The 16,420-nt window shown below is 40.8% G+C and overlaps 1 protein-coding gene across 6 annotated transcripts in view; it reads left to right on the forward strand.

The window, feature by feature from the left end:
- WDR76 (WD repeat domain 76) overlaps positions 1 to 16,420 on the forward strand; it is a 44,390-nt gene that overhangs the window by 17,721 nt on the left and 10,249 nt on the right. For all 6 annotated transcript variants that reach the window (XM_038009915.2, XM_073012124.1, XM_073012125.1 and 3 more), the window contains 5 exons: positions 721 to 819; positions 940 to 983; positions 2,173 to 2,326; positions 8,830 to 8,988; positions 15,578 to 15,795. In XM_038009915.2, coding sequence (XP_037865843.1) covers positions 721 to 819; positions 940 to 983; positions 2,173 to 2,326; positions 8,830 to 8,988; positions 15,578 to 15,795 — 674 coding nt within the window. The remainder of the gene's footprint in view (positions 1 to 720; positions 820 to 939; positions 984 to 2,172; positions 2,327 to 8,829; positions 8,989 to 15,577; positions 15,796 to 16,420) is intronic.

The following is a 16,420-nucleotide window of genomic DNA, read 5'->3' on the forward strand; positions in this document are numbered from 1 at the left end:
CATATTAACATGATTTCTTACCCATTGGTTGGTTACAAACTGTTTAAAAAATTAGTAATGTAGGTATGATACTGAGTAATGAGTTATGATAATCTGAGTCAGTTCTCAGCTTCTCTGGTTAATGGCTGTGTGACTGCGGGCAAGTTAACTCCTCTGAGTTTCTGGTTTTTTTTTTTTGGGACGGAGTCTTGCCCTGTTGCCCAGGCTGGAGTGCAATAGTGCAATCTTGGCTCACTGCAACCTCCACCTCCTGGGTTCACACGATTCTCCTGCCTCAGCCTCCCGAGTAGCTGGGATTACAGGCACCTGCCACCATGCCCAGCTAATTTTTGTATTTTTAGTAGAGATGGGATTTCACCATGTTGGGCAGGCTGGTCTTGAACTCCTGACCTCGTGATCCGCCTGCCTCGGCTTCCCAAAGTGCTGGGATTACAGGCTCTAAGTTTCAGTCCACTGTCTTTAAAATGTGATAACTCATTCACTAGGTGCTTGAGAGGATTAAATGAGATAATACATGTTATTGATTTATAGGGTACCTGGCATTCATTTATTGAAAAATTATTTTGAATGTCCATGATATGCCACCGTTACTGTTAATGTTGAAAGTGAAGTTGTGGGAAAACAGACAAATACCCCTGCCCTCCTTGTGTTTACATTCTAGGTAAATGTAAACCAACAAATTTACGAGACTAACAAATAACTTTTTATTTTTTATAACAGCCTTTGTTACCTCCTGGGCCTTTAGAAATGACTTCTGAAAATCAAGAAGACAATGAACGATTTAAAGGATTTCTGCACACATGGGCAGGAATGAACAAGGTATCACTTGGGAAGGCTAATAGCCTTTAGAATCATCTGTTAAGGAAATATATACTATATATATATATGTCTGTGTGTGTGTGTGTTAACGTAGTTCTTTGATCTCTCCCAATGTTTCAGCCAAGTAGTAAGAACACTGAGAAAGGATTATCTAGCATTAAAAGGTAAGTTGCAATTCCTTGTGTTTCTTTTATATTTTTTGAGATGTTTGAGTTATAAAAACTATACACCATTTTAGGGAATTTTGAAAGTGAGATGAAATGTTTCCACCCTAACAACCATTGTTTTTGTGTATTTCCTCTCAAGTGTTGCCATATACAATACTACTAGGATATAAGCTTCATGAGGGCAAGAATTTTATTTCAATAACCAGAACAGTGCCTGGCACATAATATATGTTCAGTGTTGAATAAATGAGTGAATCCACATACATTTTTACTGTATGTTGTAATGTATATACAATTTTGCATTATACTTTTTTCTTTTTTCTTTTTTTTTTTTTTTTTTTGAGACAAGGTCTCCCTCTGTTGCTTAGGCTGCAGTACAGTGGCGCAATCTTGGCTCACTGCAACCTTTGCTTCCTGAGCTCAAATGATCCTCCCACCTCAGCTTCCCAAGTAGCTTGGACTACAGGCATGCACCATCATACCTCACTAATTTTTGTATTTGTAGAGATGAGATTTTGCTGTGTTGCCCAGGTTGGTCTTGAACACCTGAGCTCAAGTGAGCCATCTGCCTTGGTCTCCCAAAGTGCTGGGATTACAGGTGTAAGCCACTGTGCCTGGCCTGGATTATGCTTTTTTCATTTGTGGTTACATGTTATTAGAGTCTTTAAAATTATTAAATAATTATAAAATATTCCATTGAGTAGAAGGAATTCACTTCTCCTCCTACCTGCTTGGTATTTGCAGTTGTTTTCCATTTAGTTTTGTGTGTTTGTTGAAGTATATGGATATGATAGTGGATTATTTCTTTAGGTTAGATTTCCAGAAGTGAGATTAATGCATCAAATATTGCGAACATTTTTATTGCTTTTAGTACACATTGCTGAATTGTTTCTCAAAAGTCTTTTTTTCTTCTGAAAATTTTATACGAACTTACTCTTCCACTAGCTATATGTGTGATTATGTGTATTTAACTGCAGCCTACCAGTTTTTGGTGGTGGTAAAATTATCAAGGGTAATTTAAAAAGTGAAAGAGTATTGCTTAATTTGATTTCCTTGGTTACCAGGAGATTGAATAGTTTCCCATATTTGTTTACTGATTGTAATTTTTCTTTTTGAATAATCTTTTACTTATTTTGACTATTGAGATTGGTTTTACTTACAAAATTTAACTTTCTAATTTTCTTAGCTACAGAGCCAATTTAAATGGCATGGTCATTAGTGAAGATACTGTTTACAAAGTTACCACAGGCCCAATATTCTCTATGGCTCTCCACCCATCAGAGACTAGAACTTTGGTAGCAGTTGGGGCCAAATTTGGGCAAGTTGGACTTTGTGATTTGGTAAGTTGTTATTCTTGAATATATTATAGTTTGTCTAAAGCAAATAGTCTGGAAGAGAATAGGCTAGAGCCATGTGTTTATAAATGTTGCGTGAGACTTATAATTTTGGGCTTTATGATGCTTTATGATTCCAAATTTTAGAAATCTGGAGGAATTTAAATTTGCTTTATAGAACTTTAATATTTTTAGCTTGAATATCATTAACCATCTGGGCATAAATTTACTGCCAGAAAACTTTGTTATACTTTAAACATGTATGTGAAAAGATCACACAAAGTGGCCGGGTGCGGTGGCTCATGCCTGTAATCCCAGCACTTTGGGAGGCTGAGGCAGGTGGATCACCTGAGGTCAGGAGTTTGAGACCAGCTTGGCCAACATGTTGAAACCCTGTCTCTACTTAAAAAAAGCAAAAATTAGCTGGGTGTGGTGGTAGGCACCTGTGATCCTAGCTACTTGGGAGGCTGAGGCAGGAGAATTGTCTGAACCCAGGAAACAGAGGTTGGAGTGAGTCGACATGGTGCCATCCAGCCTGGGTGACAGAGCGAGACTCCGTCTCAAAAAAAAAAAAAAAAAAAAAAGTTTAGTGTCTCGCTGTGTCGCCCAGGCTGGAGTGCAATGACGCGATCTCGGTGCACTGCAAGCTTCATCTCCTGGTTCACGCCATTCTCTTGCCTCAGCCTCATTAGGTGGGATTACAGGCGCCCGCCACCGCGCCCAGGTTATTTTTTGTGTTTTTAGTAGAGATGGAGTTTCACCGTGGTCTCAATATCCTGACCTTGTGATTCGCCTGCCTTGGCCTCCCAAAGTGCTGGGATTACAGACGTGAGCCACCACACCCGGCCCAAAGTTTAGTTTTCTAGTTGTGTTTAAAATATGGTCTGCTATGGTCTGAATGTTTTTGTCACCCCCAAAAATTCATATGTTGAAATACTCATTTCTATGGTATTAGGAGGGTAGGACCTTTGGGAGGTGATTAGGTCATGAATAAGGTTAGTGAATAAGATTCTTATAAAAGAAACCTAAGAGAGACCACTGTCCCTTATACCATGTGAGGACTCAGCTAGAAGGCACCAACTATGAACCAGAAAGTAGGCCCTTAACGACACTCAATAAACTGGAACCTTGATCTTGGTATTCCTAGTCACCAGGACTGTGAGAAATAAAATGCTGCTGTTTATAAGCCACTCAGTTTATAGTATGTTGTTTTAGCAGCCCAAATGGACTAAGAAACAGTTTCTAAGCTGTATCAAAATATCTTCCCAGGGACCTGCTTTGGAACGATTCTAGTCATCTTTGATGAGTCAGAAATAGATACTGAATTCCATTCATTGTGCATACAATTCTGCATGAAATGCTGTCTGTTGTTACAAAATTGAGAAAAGTCAAGTTAATATTCTCTGAATTTATTTTCTTATTGGGGAAGAAGACCAAAGACATGAAAAATACCATAAGGACAATTAATGAAGATGAAGAAACAGTGGTGACTTGAAGTTGGTTGGGGTTTATAAACAAAATTTGCAAGTCTGGAGATAGATAGAAACCAAGTTCTTTCTTATTTTGGGATCATAGCTTCTCCCTTATTTTGATAAGATGTGAGTTGGGAGTAGGAGGTGATAGGATTTAGCAAAGAAAACTGAAGCAAAAAAGTGGGAAGAAGATCAGAATAGTATGTTTTAGAAGTCAAGAGATAAGTTTTAAGGATGGGAGTTTGGCAGAGCCTTTTGCGGAGAAATTAAAAGAATGGAGAAAAGGCCATGGATTTTGAAAATAGGGTACCATTCGTGAGTTGAGAGAATAGCTTTGACAATGAAGTAAGTAAGGAACAAAGGCTTTAGGAGATTAAGAAAGTATGGGGGTAATGAAAGAACTGGAAGAAATGGGGATAGAGACTACTGTTCTCTCCCCCGCCCCCCACTACTGAGACACAGTCCCGCTCTGTTGCCCAGGCTGGAGGGCAATGGCATGATCATAGCTCACTGCAGCCTCAACTTCCCAGGCTCAAGTGATTCTCCACCTCAGCTTCCTGAGTAGCTGGGACTATGGTCATGTGCCACCACACCTGGCTAATTTTTTTAATTTTTTGTAGAGATGGGGGTCTCACTCTGTTGTGTAGGCTCATCTCAAATTCCTGAGCTCAAGCGCTCCACCTGCTTCAGCCTCCCAAAGTGCTGGGATTACAGGTGTGAGCCACCACACTCATCTGAGACTACCTTTTGAATAATTTTGAAAAGGAAATATTGAAAATTAGCATGATTAAGTGAAGATATTTTTGGATGGTTGATCTGTATATAATTTAAGACATACATAAAAATTATTTTTTCATATCTTTCCTGGTGACTCCAAAAATCTGTATTATGGCCGGGCGTGGTGGCTCACACCTGTAATTCCAGCACTTTGGGAGGCCGAAGTTTGCCGGATCACCTGAGGTCTGGAGTTCGAGACCAGCCTGACCAACATGATGAAATCCCATCTCTACTAAAGATACAAAATTAGTCGGGCGTGGTGGCACATACCTGTAATCCCAGCTACTTGGGAGGCTGAGGCAGGAGAATTGCTTGAACATGGGAGATGGAGGTTGCAGTGAGCCGAGATGGTGCCATTGCACTCCAGCCTGGACAACAAGAGCAAAACTCCGTTTCAAAAAAAAAAAAAAAAAAAAAAAATCTATTACTAGATCTCCATAGTCCAGTATCTCCATCAACCTAATTTTCCAGGACGTTTGGCAATCTCAGTAACAGATTTAGCAAGTCTAAAAGCAATATTACCTTGCCTATCCTGTGCTCACAATTTCCCCAGTTTTTTAAAAAAGTAGCTTTATTGAGGTAATAATTTACTTATCATAAAATCCTACTTAAAAATGTAAAATTCAATGCTTTTCCTTTTTTTGAGGTGGGAGTCTCGCTCTGTCACCCAGGCTGGAATGCTGTGGTGCGATCCCGGCTCACTGCAATCTCTACCTCCTGGGTTCGGGTGATTCTTGTGCCTCAGCCTCCTGAGTAGCTGGGATTACAGGTGCTCGCCACCACACCTGGCTAATTTTTTTCTTTTTGTTTTGCTTGTTTGTTTGTGACGAGTCTCGCTCTGTCGCCCAGGCTGGAGTGCAGTAACGTGATCTCTGCTCACTGCAACCTCCGCCTCCTGGGTTCAAGCAGTTCTCTGCCTCAGCCTCCCAAGTGGCTGGGATTACAGGTGCCCGCTACCACGCTCCGCTGATTTTTTTTTTTTTTTTTTTAGTAGAGATGGGGTTTCACCATCTTGACCAGGCTGGTCATGAACTCCAGACCTCGGCCTCCCAAAGTGCTGGGTTTACAGGCATGAGCCACCGTGCCCAGCCTAATTTTTGTATTTTTTGTAGAGGTGTTGGCCAGGCTGATCTCGAACTCCTGACCTCAGGTGATCCACCTGCGTCTGCCTTCCAGAACTGGAATTACAGACATGAGCCACTGTGCCTGGCCTAAGTGGTTTTTAATAAGTTTACTCGGTTGTTTAACTATCACAGTCTGGTTTTAGAACATTTTCATCATCCCTACAAGATCCCTCATGCTGGCTGAATGCAGTGGCTCATACCTGTAATTCCAGCGCTTTGGGAAGTTGCGGCAGGAGGATCGCTTAAGCCCACTAATTTGAGACCTGCCTAGGTGACATAGTGAGTTGCCTGTCTCTACAAAAAAAAAAAGAAAAAATAGCTGGGTGTGGTGGTGTGTGCCAGTGGTCCCAGCTACTCAGCAAGCTGAGCTGGGAAGATCACCTGAGCCCAATGAGGTTGAGGCTGCAGTGAGCCATGATTGTGCCACTGCACTCCAGGCTGGATTGACAGAGTGAGACGCTATCTCAAAAAAAAAAAAAAATTACTGCAATAAAAAAGAAGCAGAACCTAATGTAGTATACTTCAAAAACTAGCTACCAAGGAGAGAAACAAATCCTGTAGCAGAGCTAGGAGACAGCATAATTTAGCTTCTGCCCTGACCAATGTGCAGAATCCATACTGGTAAATTGACCAAATCCTGAGAATTTTCTCCTGTATTATATATATATTATATATATATATAATATATTATATACAATATCTTATATATATATTTATATATAATATATTTTATCTATATTTTATATATAATATATATTATATATATTATATATATTATATATATTTTATATATATATTATATATATTATATATATAGTGGAGAGAAGCACATTGGGTATTCCGATTTTCCCTCTTTAGAATGAGGAATAGGGAAATGGTTGCTGGAGGAAAAATAGAGGAAGTAGGGAAAGTGAATAGTAGAACTGATTGTCTTCAAAGGAAGTTTTCTTGACCCATGGGAGTGGTAATACCCTCTACCCCTATACAAGTAGGTGGTATGAATCCTAGTAAAAAATAATGAACCAGGCCAAGCGCAGTGGCTCACACCTATAATCCAAACACTTTGGTAGGCTGAGGCAGGCGAATCACCTGAGGTCAGGAGTTCGAGATCAGCCTGGCTAACTAACATGGCGAAGCTCTGTCTCTACTAAAAGTACAAAATTAGCTGCGTATGGTGGTGGGTGCCTGTAATCCCAGCTACTCGGGAGGCTAAGGCATGAGAATTGCTTGAACCCAAGAGGCAGAGGTTGCAGTGAGCCAGCATTGCGCCACTGCACTCCAGCCTGGGTGACAGAGTTGAGACTGTCTCAAAAAAAAAAAAAAAAAAAAATGCATTTCAGATTACCTGCTGTCTCAACATGGTGAAACCCCATCTCCACTAAAAATACAAAAATTAGCTAAGTGTGGTGGTGGGTGCCTGTAATTCCAGCGACTCAGGAAGCTGAGACAGGAGAATTGCTTGAACCTGGGAGGTAGAGATTGCAGTGAGCTGAGATTGTGCCACTGCACTCCAGCCTGGGTGACAGAGTGAGACTCCATCTCAAAAAAAAAAAAAAAGAAGAAAAAAAAGAGAAGACTGTTGGAGGAAGGGTGAGAATAATATTCTCAAATCAATATAAATTGTCTAAAATTAACAGTTTAAAAAATAAAAAGCATAATGACTACAATAGCTTTTTGTTTTATACTTTTGCCATTGTAGGAGATAATGTCTCTGTAAATACTTGAAGTTCAAAAATTCCTTTAGCTTCATTTTCTTATATTATTTTGATATATTTATATGTACCTATACAGATAGAATGATAGAGAAGAAATTTTAAAAAAGGACCATGCTATATATGCCATTTTGAATCACATTAAATTGAACTATAAAGATGTCTGTAATCTCAGTATTTTAATGATAATTTTGGTTAATTTTAGATTTGGAATTTTTTTTTTTTTTTTTTTGAGACGGAATCTTGCTCTGTCGCCCAGACTGGAGTTCAGTGGCACGATCTCGACTCACTGCAAACTCTGCCTCCCCAGTTCAAGCAATTTTCTGCCTCAGCCTACCGAGTAGCTGGGATTACAGGCATCTGCCACCACGCCCGGCTAATTTTTGTATTTTTAGTAGAGACAGTGTTTCACCATCTTGCCCAGGCTGGTCTTGAATTCCTGACCTCGTGATCCACCCGCCTTGGCCTCCCAAAGTGCTGGGATTATAGCTGTGAGCCACTGTGCCTGGCCGGGAGTGATTTTTTAAAACTTTCATCTTTGTACATTTCTGCATTGTTTGAGTTCTTTATAACAAGAGAAAGTTTTATTTTTCTAGAAAACAAATGCTATAAACAAATATGTCTGTCAGTAGTTTCTAACTCGTAACAGGAAGAATATGTGTGATTATAATAATTTTTTCTCATTTTTTTCCTGTTAAAAAATACTTTTCCATTTTAAAATTTAAAATAATAAAACAAAAATGCTTGACGATTTCAGAGTAGACTAAGCCAGATTTAGTGGTGATGCTTTGTGTGTTTCATAATGTGCCATATGGCATAGAAACATAACTTACCTTGATCTGAAAAGTGACTTCTCAGGAGTTGGCAATGCAGTTGTGGAAAGGATAGTCCTTAGGAGTAGGTATATTAATATGGAAATTCAAATACATGCATTTTTATGGTGTATTTAGAGAACAAAGTATGTTTAAAACTATCATCTTTGTCCCAGGACTAAATACCTTATGAAAATTATGCTGAGAATGAGTAAGTTAATATTATACAGAAGCCTGCTGCAGAAGCAAAGTGGTAAGGTACTGATACTGTTTTAGTTAGCGATTATACCATGTGTGAAATAGAGTAGATTTCTCATTTCCTGAGGATTTTATAAACTGACAGTAATATATAAACTAGTTTGTTAGTTACAGAAAGCTGGTCACTGTTAAAATTAATGTGACTTGGTATTGTTGGATTGAAAACTACAAAAAGTTAATGACAAGATTAAGTTTCTCATTCTGACTTTCTGATGGGGAGAGTGGTTACAATTATAGACTAAGAAAAGACTGAATATAATCCAGTGTAAATTCTTTAATGACATAATAGCATAACAAAAATCACTACTTTTCACTAGCTTTTTTTCTGTCCCCTTACCTCCAACTCTCTTCCAGACCCAGCAACCTAAAGAAGATGGAGTTTATGTTTTTCATCCCCATAGTCAACCAGTTAGCTGTCTTTACTTCTCACCCGCCAATCCAGCCCACATACTGTCACTGAGCTATGATGGCACGTTACGCTGTGGGGATTTTTCCAAGGCTATTTTTGAAGAGGTAAATGTTAATGTGTTTACATGCTGACTTCAGATGATATTCTAGATTCTCTATGAAATGCCACATGAATAATTATTATACCAATTGGGAGAAGTGATATAGCAGAAGGACTTTGAGAACTACACTGCCTAAGTGCAAATCCCAGATCATCTATTACTAGTTATGTGACCTTGACAAGTTGCTTAACCTCATTGTGCCTTACTTTCCTTAGTTGTGAAATGGGATTTAACAGTACTGACCTTATGGTTGTCATGAGAATTTGATGAGTTTATGCAGATAAAGTACTTAGAACAGAGCCTGGCACGTAGTATGTGTTTGCACTTGTTAAATTTCTTTTTTTTTTTTTCCCCAAAGCTTTTAAATAAAATAACTTACTCTTCCATTTTTAGGCATAAGACTTGTATTTAGCTAGGTGTGGTAGCTTATGCTTGTAATCTCAGCACTTTGGGAAGCCAAGGTGGGAGGCTCACTTCAGGCCAGGAGTTCCAGACTAGCCTGGGCAACATGGCGAGACCTTGTCTCTACAAAAAATAAAAAATACTAGCTGGGCGTGGTGGTATGTGCCTGTAGTCTGAGCTACTCACAAGGCTGAGGTGGGAGGATCACTTGAGCCCAGGAGTTAGAGATCAGCCTGGGCAACATAGTAAGACCTTGCCTCTAAAAAAAATTAGCTTGGTGTGGTGGCACGTGCCTGTAGTCATAGCTACTCAGGAGGCTGAGGTGTGAGGATTGCTTGAGCCCAGGAGATTGAGGCTGTAGTAAAGCCATGATTACATACGTAATTGGACTTCAGCCCAGGCAACAGAGTGAGACCCTCTCTCAAAATAAGACATCTTCTACTTAATGCTTAAAACAAACATGTCATTTGAGATGAACTTTCAGATTTGCTTAACTGTATCAGATTGTCTCAAGAGAAGTCTTATAAGTTGAACTTTATTTTTTATTTTATTATTTTTTTGAGACGGAGTTTCACTCTCATCACCTAGGCTGGAATGCAGTGGCGCGAGCTTGGCTCACTGCAACTTCTGCCTCCCAGGTTCGAGCGATTCTCCTGCCCCAGCCTTCCTAGTAGCTGGGATTACAGGCACCCACCACCATGCCCGGGGAATTTTTGTTGTTGTTGTTGTTGTTGTAGAGATGGAGTCTCACTTTGTCACCCAGGCTGGAGTGCAGTGGCGTGATCTCGGCTCACTGTAACCTCCGCCTCCCAGGTTCAAGCGATTCTCCTGCCTCAGCCTCCTGAGTAGCTGGGACTACAGGCGCATGCCACCACGCCAAGCTAATTTTTGTATTTTTAGTAGAGATGGGGTTTCTTTTTTTTTTTTTTTTTTTGAGACGGAGCCTGTGTCTGTCGCCCAGGCTGGAGTGCAGTGGTGCGATCTCGACTCACTGCAACCTCCACCTCCTGGGTTCACTCCATTCTCCTGCCGAGTAGCTGGGACTACAGGCGCCCGCCACAACGCCTGGCTAATTTTTTGTGTTTTTGGTAGAGACAGGGTTTCACCGGGTTAGCCAGGATGGTCTCCATCTCCTGATCTCGTGATCCGCCCGCCTCGGCCTCCCAAAGTGCTGGGATTACAGGCGTGAGCCACTGCGCCCGGCTGAGATGGGGTTTCATCATATTGGCCAGGCTGGTCTGGAACTCCTGACCTTGTGATCCACCTGCCTCAGCCTCCCAAAGTGCTGGGATTACAGCGTGAGCCACTGCGTCTGGCCAGATTTTCCTATTCTGGACATTTCACATAAATGAAATCATACAATTTGTGGTCTTTTGTGACTGATTTCTTTAACAAAATGTATTCAAAGTTCATGTTGTAGCCATGTATCAGTACTTCATTCCTTTTTATGGCTGCATAATATGCCATTGTATGGGTATTCCACATTTTATTCATCTGTTCATCAGTTGATGAACATTTGTATTTCTTCTTTTTTTTTTTGAGACGGAGTCTTGCTCTGTCGCCTAGGCTGGAGTGCAGTGGCGTGATCTCTGCTCACTGCAAGCTCTGCCGCCTCCTGGGTTCGTGCCATTCTCCTGCCTCAGCTTCCCGAGAAGCTGGGACTACAGGCACCTGCCACCACACCCGGCTAACTTTTTTTTGTATTTTTAGTAGAGACGGGGTTTTACCGTGTTAGCTAGGATGGTCTCGATCTCCTGACCTTGTGATCCGCCCATCTCGGCCTCCCAAAATGCTGGGATTACAGGCATGAGCCACCACACCCAGCCGAACATTTGTGTTTAAATTATTTGTTTATGTATTTATTTCTGAAGCAGAGTCTTGCTCTTGTTGCCCAGGTGGCAGTGCAGTGGTGCAGTCTCGGCTCACTGCAACCTCTGCCTCCTGGGTTCAAGCAATTCTGCCTCAGCCTCCCGAGTAGCTGGGATTATAGGCACGTGCCACCAAGCCTGGCTAATTTTTGTATTTTTAGTAGAGATGGGATTTCACCATGTTGGCCAGGCTGGTCTTGAACTCTTGACCTCAGGTGATCCACCCACTTTGGCCTCCCAAAGTATTGGGGTTATGGGTGTGAGCCACCATGCCTGGCCTTATTTATTTTTATTTTTTTGAGATGGGAGTCTCACTCTGTCACTCCAGCTGGAGTGAAGTGGCTTGATCTCGGCTCACCGCAGCCTTTGCCTCCTGGGCTCAAGTGATCCTCCCCACTAAGCCTCCTGAGTAGCTGGAACTATAGGCATGTGTCACCATGCTTGGCTAATTTTTGTATTTTTAGTAGAGACGGTGTTTTGCCATGTTGCCCAGGCTGGTCTCAAACTCCTGAGCTCAAGTGATCTGCCCACCTTGACCTTCCAAAGTGCTGGAATTACAGGCGTGCGCTACCATGCACAGCTGTAACTTATATTTCAATAAGCCTTACTTTAAAACAATAGGTGGAGAACTCCTACAGCTTCATTAAAAAAGCTAACCCAATTAAAAAATGGGCAAAGGATCTGAATAGACATTTCTCTAAAGAAACAGAAATGGCACTGGGCGTAGTGGCTCACATCTGTAATCCCAGCACTTTGGGAGGCTGAGGCAGGTGGATCACCTGAGGTCAGGAGTTTCAGACTAGCCTGGCCAACATGGTGGAACCCCATCTCTACTAAAAATACAAAAATTAGCCAGGTATGGTGGCAGGCACCTGTAGTCCCAGCTACTTGGGAGGCTGAGGCGGGAGAATCGCTTGAACCCAGGAGGTGGGGTTTTCAGTGAGCTGAGATCGTGCCACTGCACGTTAGCCTGGGCGACAGAGCAAGACTCTGTCTTAAAAAAAAACCAAAAAACCACAAATGGCAAGTAAGCACATGAAAAGATTCTAAGCATTAGGGAAATGCAAATCACAATGAGATACCACTTTACACTCACTAGGATAACTACACTTGCCAGTAATAACAAGTGTTGGCAATGATGTGGAAAAATTGAAACTCTTATCCATTGAGAATTGGTATGTAAAATGGTATAGTTGGTTGGGGAAGGTTTGACAGTTCCGTAAATGTTAAACAGAGTTACCATATGACCTAGCAATATCCCTCCTAGGTATACACCCAAGATAAATGAAAGCAGAAGTCCACACAAAAACTTGTACAGGAATGTTCATACCAGCATTATTTGCAATAATACAAAGAATAGGTCAGGCACGGTAGTTCACACCTGTAATCTCAGCACTTTGGGAGGCTAAGGAGGGTAGATCACTTGAGCTCAGGAGTTCAAGACCAGCCTGGCCAACATAGTGAAACTGCACCTCTACTAAGAATACAAAAACTAGCCGGGCATGGTAGCGTGCACCTGTGGTCCCAGCTACTTGGAAGGCCTGAGGCATGAGAATCACTTGAATCTGGGAGGCAGAGGCTGCAGTAAGCTGAGATTGTGTCACTGCACTCCGGTCTGGGTGACAGAGGGAGACTCTCAAAAAAAAAAAAAAGGTACATATGGTACAATTTACCATTTTAGGTGTACAATTCTGTGAGTTTTGGTGAATTGTGTACACCTGTGTAACTATCATAATCAAGCTATAGAGCCGGGCGTAGTGGCTCATGCCTGTAATCCCGGCACTTTGGGAGGCTGAGGCAGTGGATCACTTGAGATGAGGAGTTCGAGACCGACAGGACCAACATGGCGAAACCCCGTCTCTACTAAAAATACAAAAAATTAGACGGGCATGGTGGCTCACGCCTATAATCCCAGCTACTCAGGAGGCTGGGCCAGGGAGAATCACTTGAACCCAGGAGGCAGAGGTTACAGTGAGCCAAGATTGCACCATTGCATTCCAGTCTGTGTGACAGAGTGAGACTCCATCTCAGGAAAAAAAAAAAAAAGAAAATTTCCATTTCCCTCAAAACTACATCATGACCTTTTGTAGTCATTCTCCCACTGTCTGCAATCCCTGGTAACCACTGATGTGATTACTGTCCCTATAATTTTGCCTTTTCCCGGATGTCAAGCATTTGGAATTAAATGATATATAGCCTTTTGTTTCTGGCTTCTTTTACCTGGTGTAACACTTAAGATTCATTCATGCTTTTGCACGTATTTGTAATTTGTTTCAGATACCACTGACTGAACAGGTACCTTATACTAGGCACTATCTTGAGTATGCTTTATATACATCATTAAGCCTTATAACACCCTAGAAAATGAGTAATGTTATTTCGTTTAACAGGTGAAAAAACTGAGGCAAAGAGAGGTTTATGATGTTGCTCAAGGACATAGATGGCAGAACAAGAATTTACACCAGGATTTGTCTGACTCCAAAGCCCCTGCTCTTAATCATTTAAATATATTGAGTATGCCAAGTTTCATTTGTATATATTGGTCTTTTTGTGGGGTGTGAAGGTTGTGATGCCTTTAGTATATTAATTTATTCTTAGTTTATAATACTTGTTTTTAAAACTAAAAATCAGCAATTCATGATTCAACAGTAAGAATTGTGGTCATCCCCTTTAGTTGACAGGAAGATTTATTTTTTATTCTTTATATGCATGAGTCCTAAACCCGAAGTGATTGCATTGTGGATTACATGTGATTAAAAACTTAATAACATGCTCACGATATAGCTGGGCGTGGTGGTGCACACCTGTAATCTTAGCTACTTGGGAGGCTGAGGCAGGAGAATCACTTGAAGCTGGGAGGAGGAGATTGCAGTGAGCCGAGATTGTGCCATTGCACTCCAGACTGGGCAACAGTGAGACTTTGTCCCAAAAAAAAAAAAAAATGCTCATGATAAAATATTTACAGTAACTCAGATATAAAAGTAAATCTGTCTGTCCTTCATTTGCATTATCCACAAGGAACCATTGTTGCGTATCTTGAGTATGCTTCCACAAAGTATACCTGTGCTTACAAAGCATATAGTTACACATTTTTTTCTCCTCTTCTTTATACTAATGGCTTCATACTAATATACATAGCCTTTTGCAACTCTTTTCACTTAATAGTATATCTTGGACAGTTAATACTATAAAACTACCTTATTCTTTTTAGCATTGGTGTGGTATTTCAAAGTAGAGGTGGACTGTCATTTATTTAACCAGATCTCTCTTGGTGGATATTTATGTTGCTTCTTATTGCTATTATAAGCAGTCTTGCAGCAGACATTGTTACAGATCTCTTAGTGAAATTACTGGGTCCAAAAGTATAAGCATTAATCATTTTGATAGATGTAGCCTGATTAACTGTCAAAAAATGTATATATTTACTCCTCTACTAAGAGTAGGTGAGCATTCAGCTGTGTATCTTGGACTTGGTTGGCAAAGTTACTTTGCATATTAAAATATAATTTCAATTGGGTAGAATTCAGATTCAGTTCTTTTCCTGTTAAGTTTCACAGGGTAGATCTGGAACTGAGGTTTATTGGGTTTGAGAGATTTGGGATGTAGCCCTGACATGGGTAGATGGGCCATTTAATTGTAGACACAGCTGATCAGTGCCTTTGTTTCCTTTTTTTTTTTTTTTTAAATTTTCAGTTGGATAGAAGGAATAAGTTCTAATGTTCAGTAGCAGAATAGGGTAACTATAGTTAACTACAGTGTATTGTATATTTTAAAATACCCAGAGGAGAGGACTTGAAATGTTCCCAACACATAGAAATGATAAATATTCAAGGCAGTGGACACCCCAAATACCCTGACTGTGTTTCCATTATGTCTTGTGCATCTGATGGGGATGATGAGAGGATAAATGAGGTTATTTGGGTAAAGTGTTTTATAACCCTTTTACCAAAGAATTTATGTTTTGGCTTTCTTTTTTTTTTTTTGAGACGGAGTCTCACTCTGTCACCCAGGCTGGAGTGCAGTGGCGCGGATCTCCACTCACTACAAGCTCCGCCTCCCAAGTTTATGCCATTCTCCTGCCTCAGCCTCACATGTAGCTGGGACTACAGGCGCCTGCCACCACGCCCGGCTAATTTTTGTATTTTTTGTAGAGACGGGGTTTCACCGTGTTAGCTAGGATGGTCTCGATCTCCTGACCTCGTGATCCGCCCATCTCGGCCTCCCAAAGTGCTAGGATTACAGGCTTGAGCCACCGCGCCTGGCTGTTTTGGCTTTCTTTACAAGAAGAGTGTGATACAAACTGATTGTTGCTTATATTCTTAGGTGTATAGAAATGAAAGAAGTAGCTTTTCCTCCTTCGACTTCTTGTCAGAAGATGCCTCCACTTTGATAGTAGGACACTGGGATGGAAATATGTCACTGGTGGATAGACGGACACCTGGAACTTCTTATGAGAAACTTACCAGTTCTTCTATGGGAAAAATAAGAACTGTTCATGTCCACCCAGTGCATAGACAGTATTTTATCACTGCCGGATTGAGGTATGGTCTTTATAAGACTTTATGACTTAGACCTTTTAATGTCAAAATTACATGGGTTAGTTTGGTTGTCAAAGATACTGTAATAAAATATTACAAAAGGTATTACTTTTGTAATACCCAAAGGCCAAGTAATTTTCCTTTCTACACTGATTGAGACTTGAGTGATTTTTTTTTTTAATAAATACTTTTAGATTTAATAAATAGTGAAAATGCTGAAAGAAATTTTTTTCTTGGCGTTATATGTATTTGCTTCTGATCTTACGAGAAGAAAGTTTAAATTTTAAGGAAAAAAAGTTATATGTGACCTATAACTTGTTGTCTGTGTTAGCTTTTTTCTTGGAAGGATTGAAAAACCACCTAGAAACTTGACAGCCGGGCGTGGTGACTCATGCCTGTAATCCCAGCACTTTGGGAGGCTGAGGCAGGCAGATCACTTGAGGTCAGGAGTTTGAGACCAGCCTGGCCAATATGGTGAGACCCTGTCTGTACTAAAAATACAAAAAATTGCCAGGTGTGGTGGCATGCACATGTAATCCCAGCTACTTGGGAGGCTGAGGCAGGAGAATCACTTGAACACAGGAGGCAGAAGTTGCAGTGAGCCAAGATTACACCACTGCACTCCAGC

The sequence above is a fragment of the Chlorocebus sabaeus genome, chromosome 26 (assembly GCF_047675955.1).
Source record: "Chlorocebus sabaeus isolate Y175 chromosome 26, mChlSab1.0.hap1, whole genome shotgun sequence".
In the NCBI taxonomy this organism is placed as follows: Eukaryota; Metazoa; Chordata; class Mammalia; order Primates; family Cercopithecidae; genus Chlorocebus; species Chlorocebus sabaeus.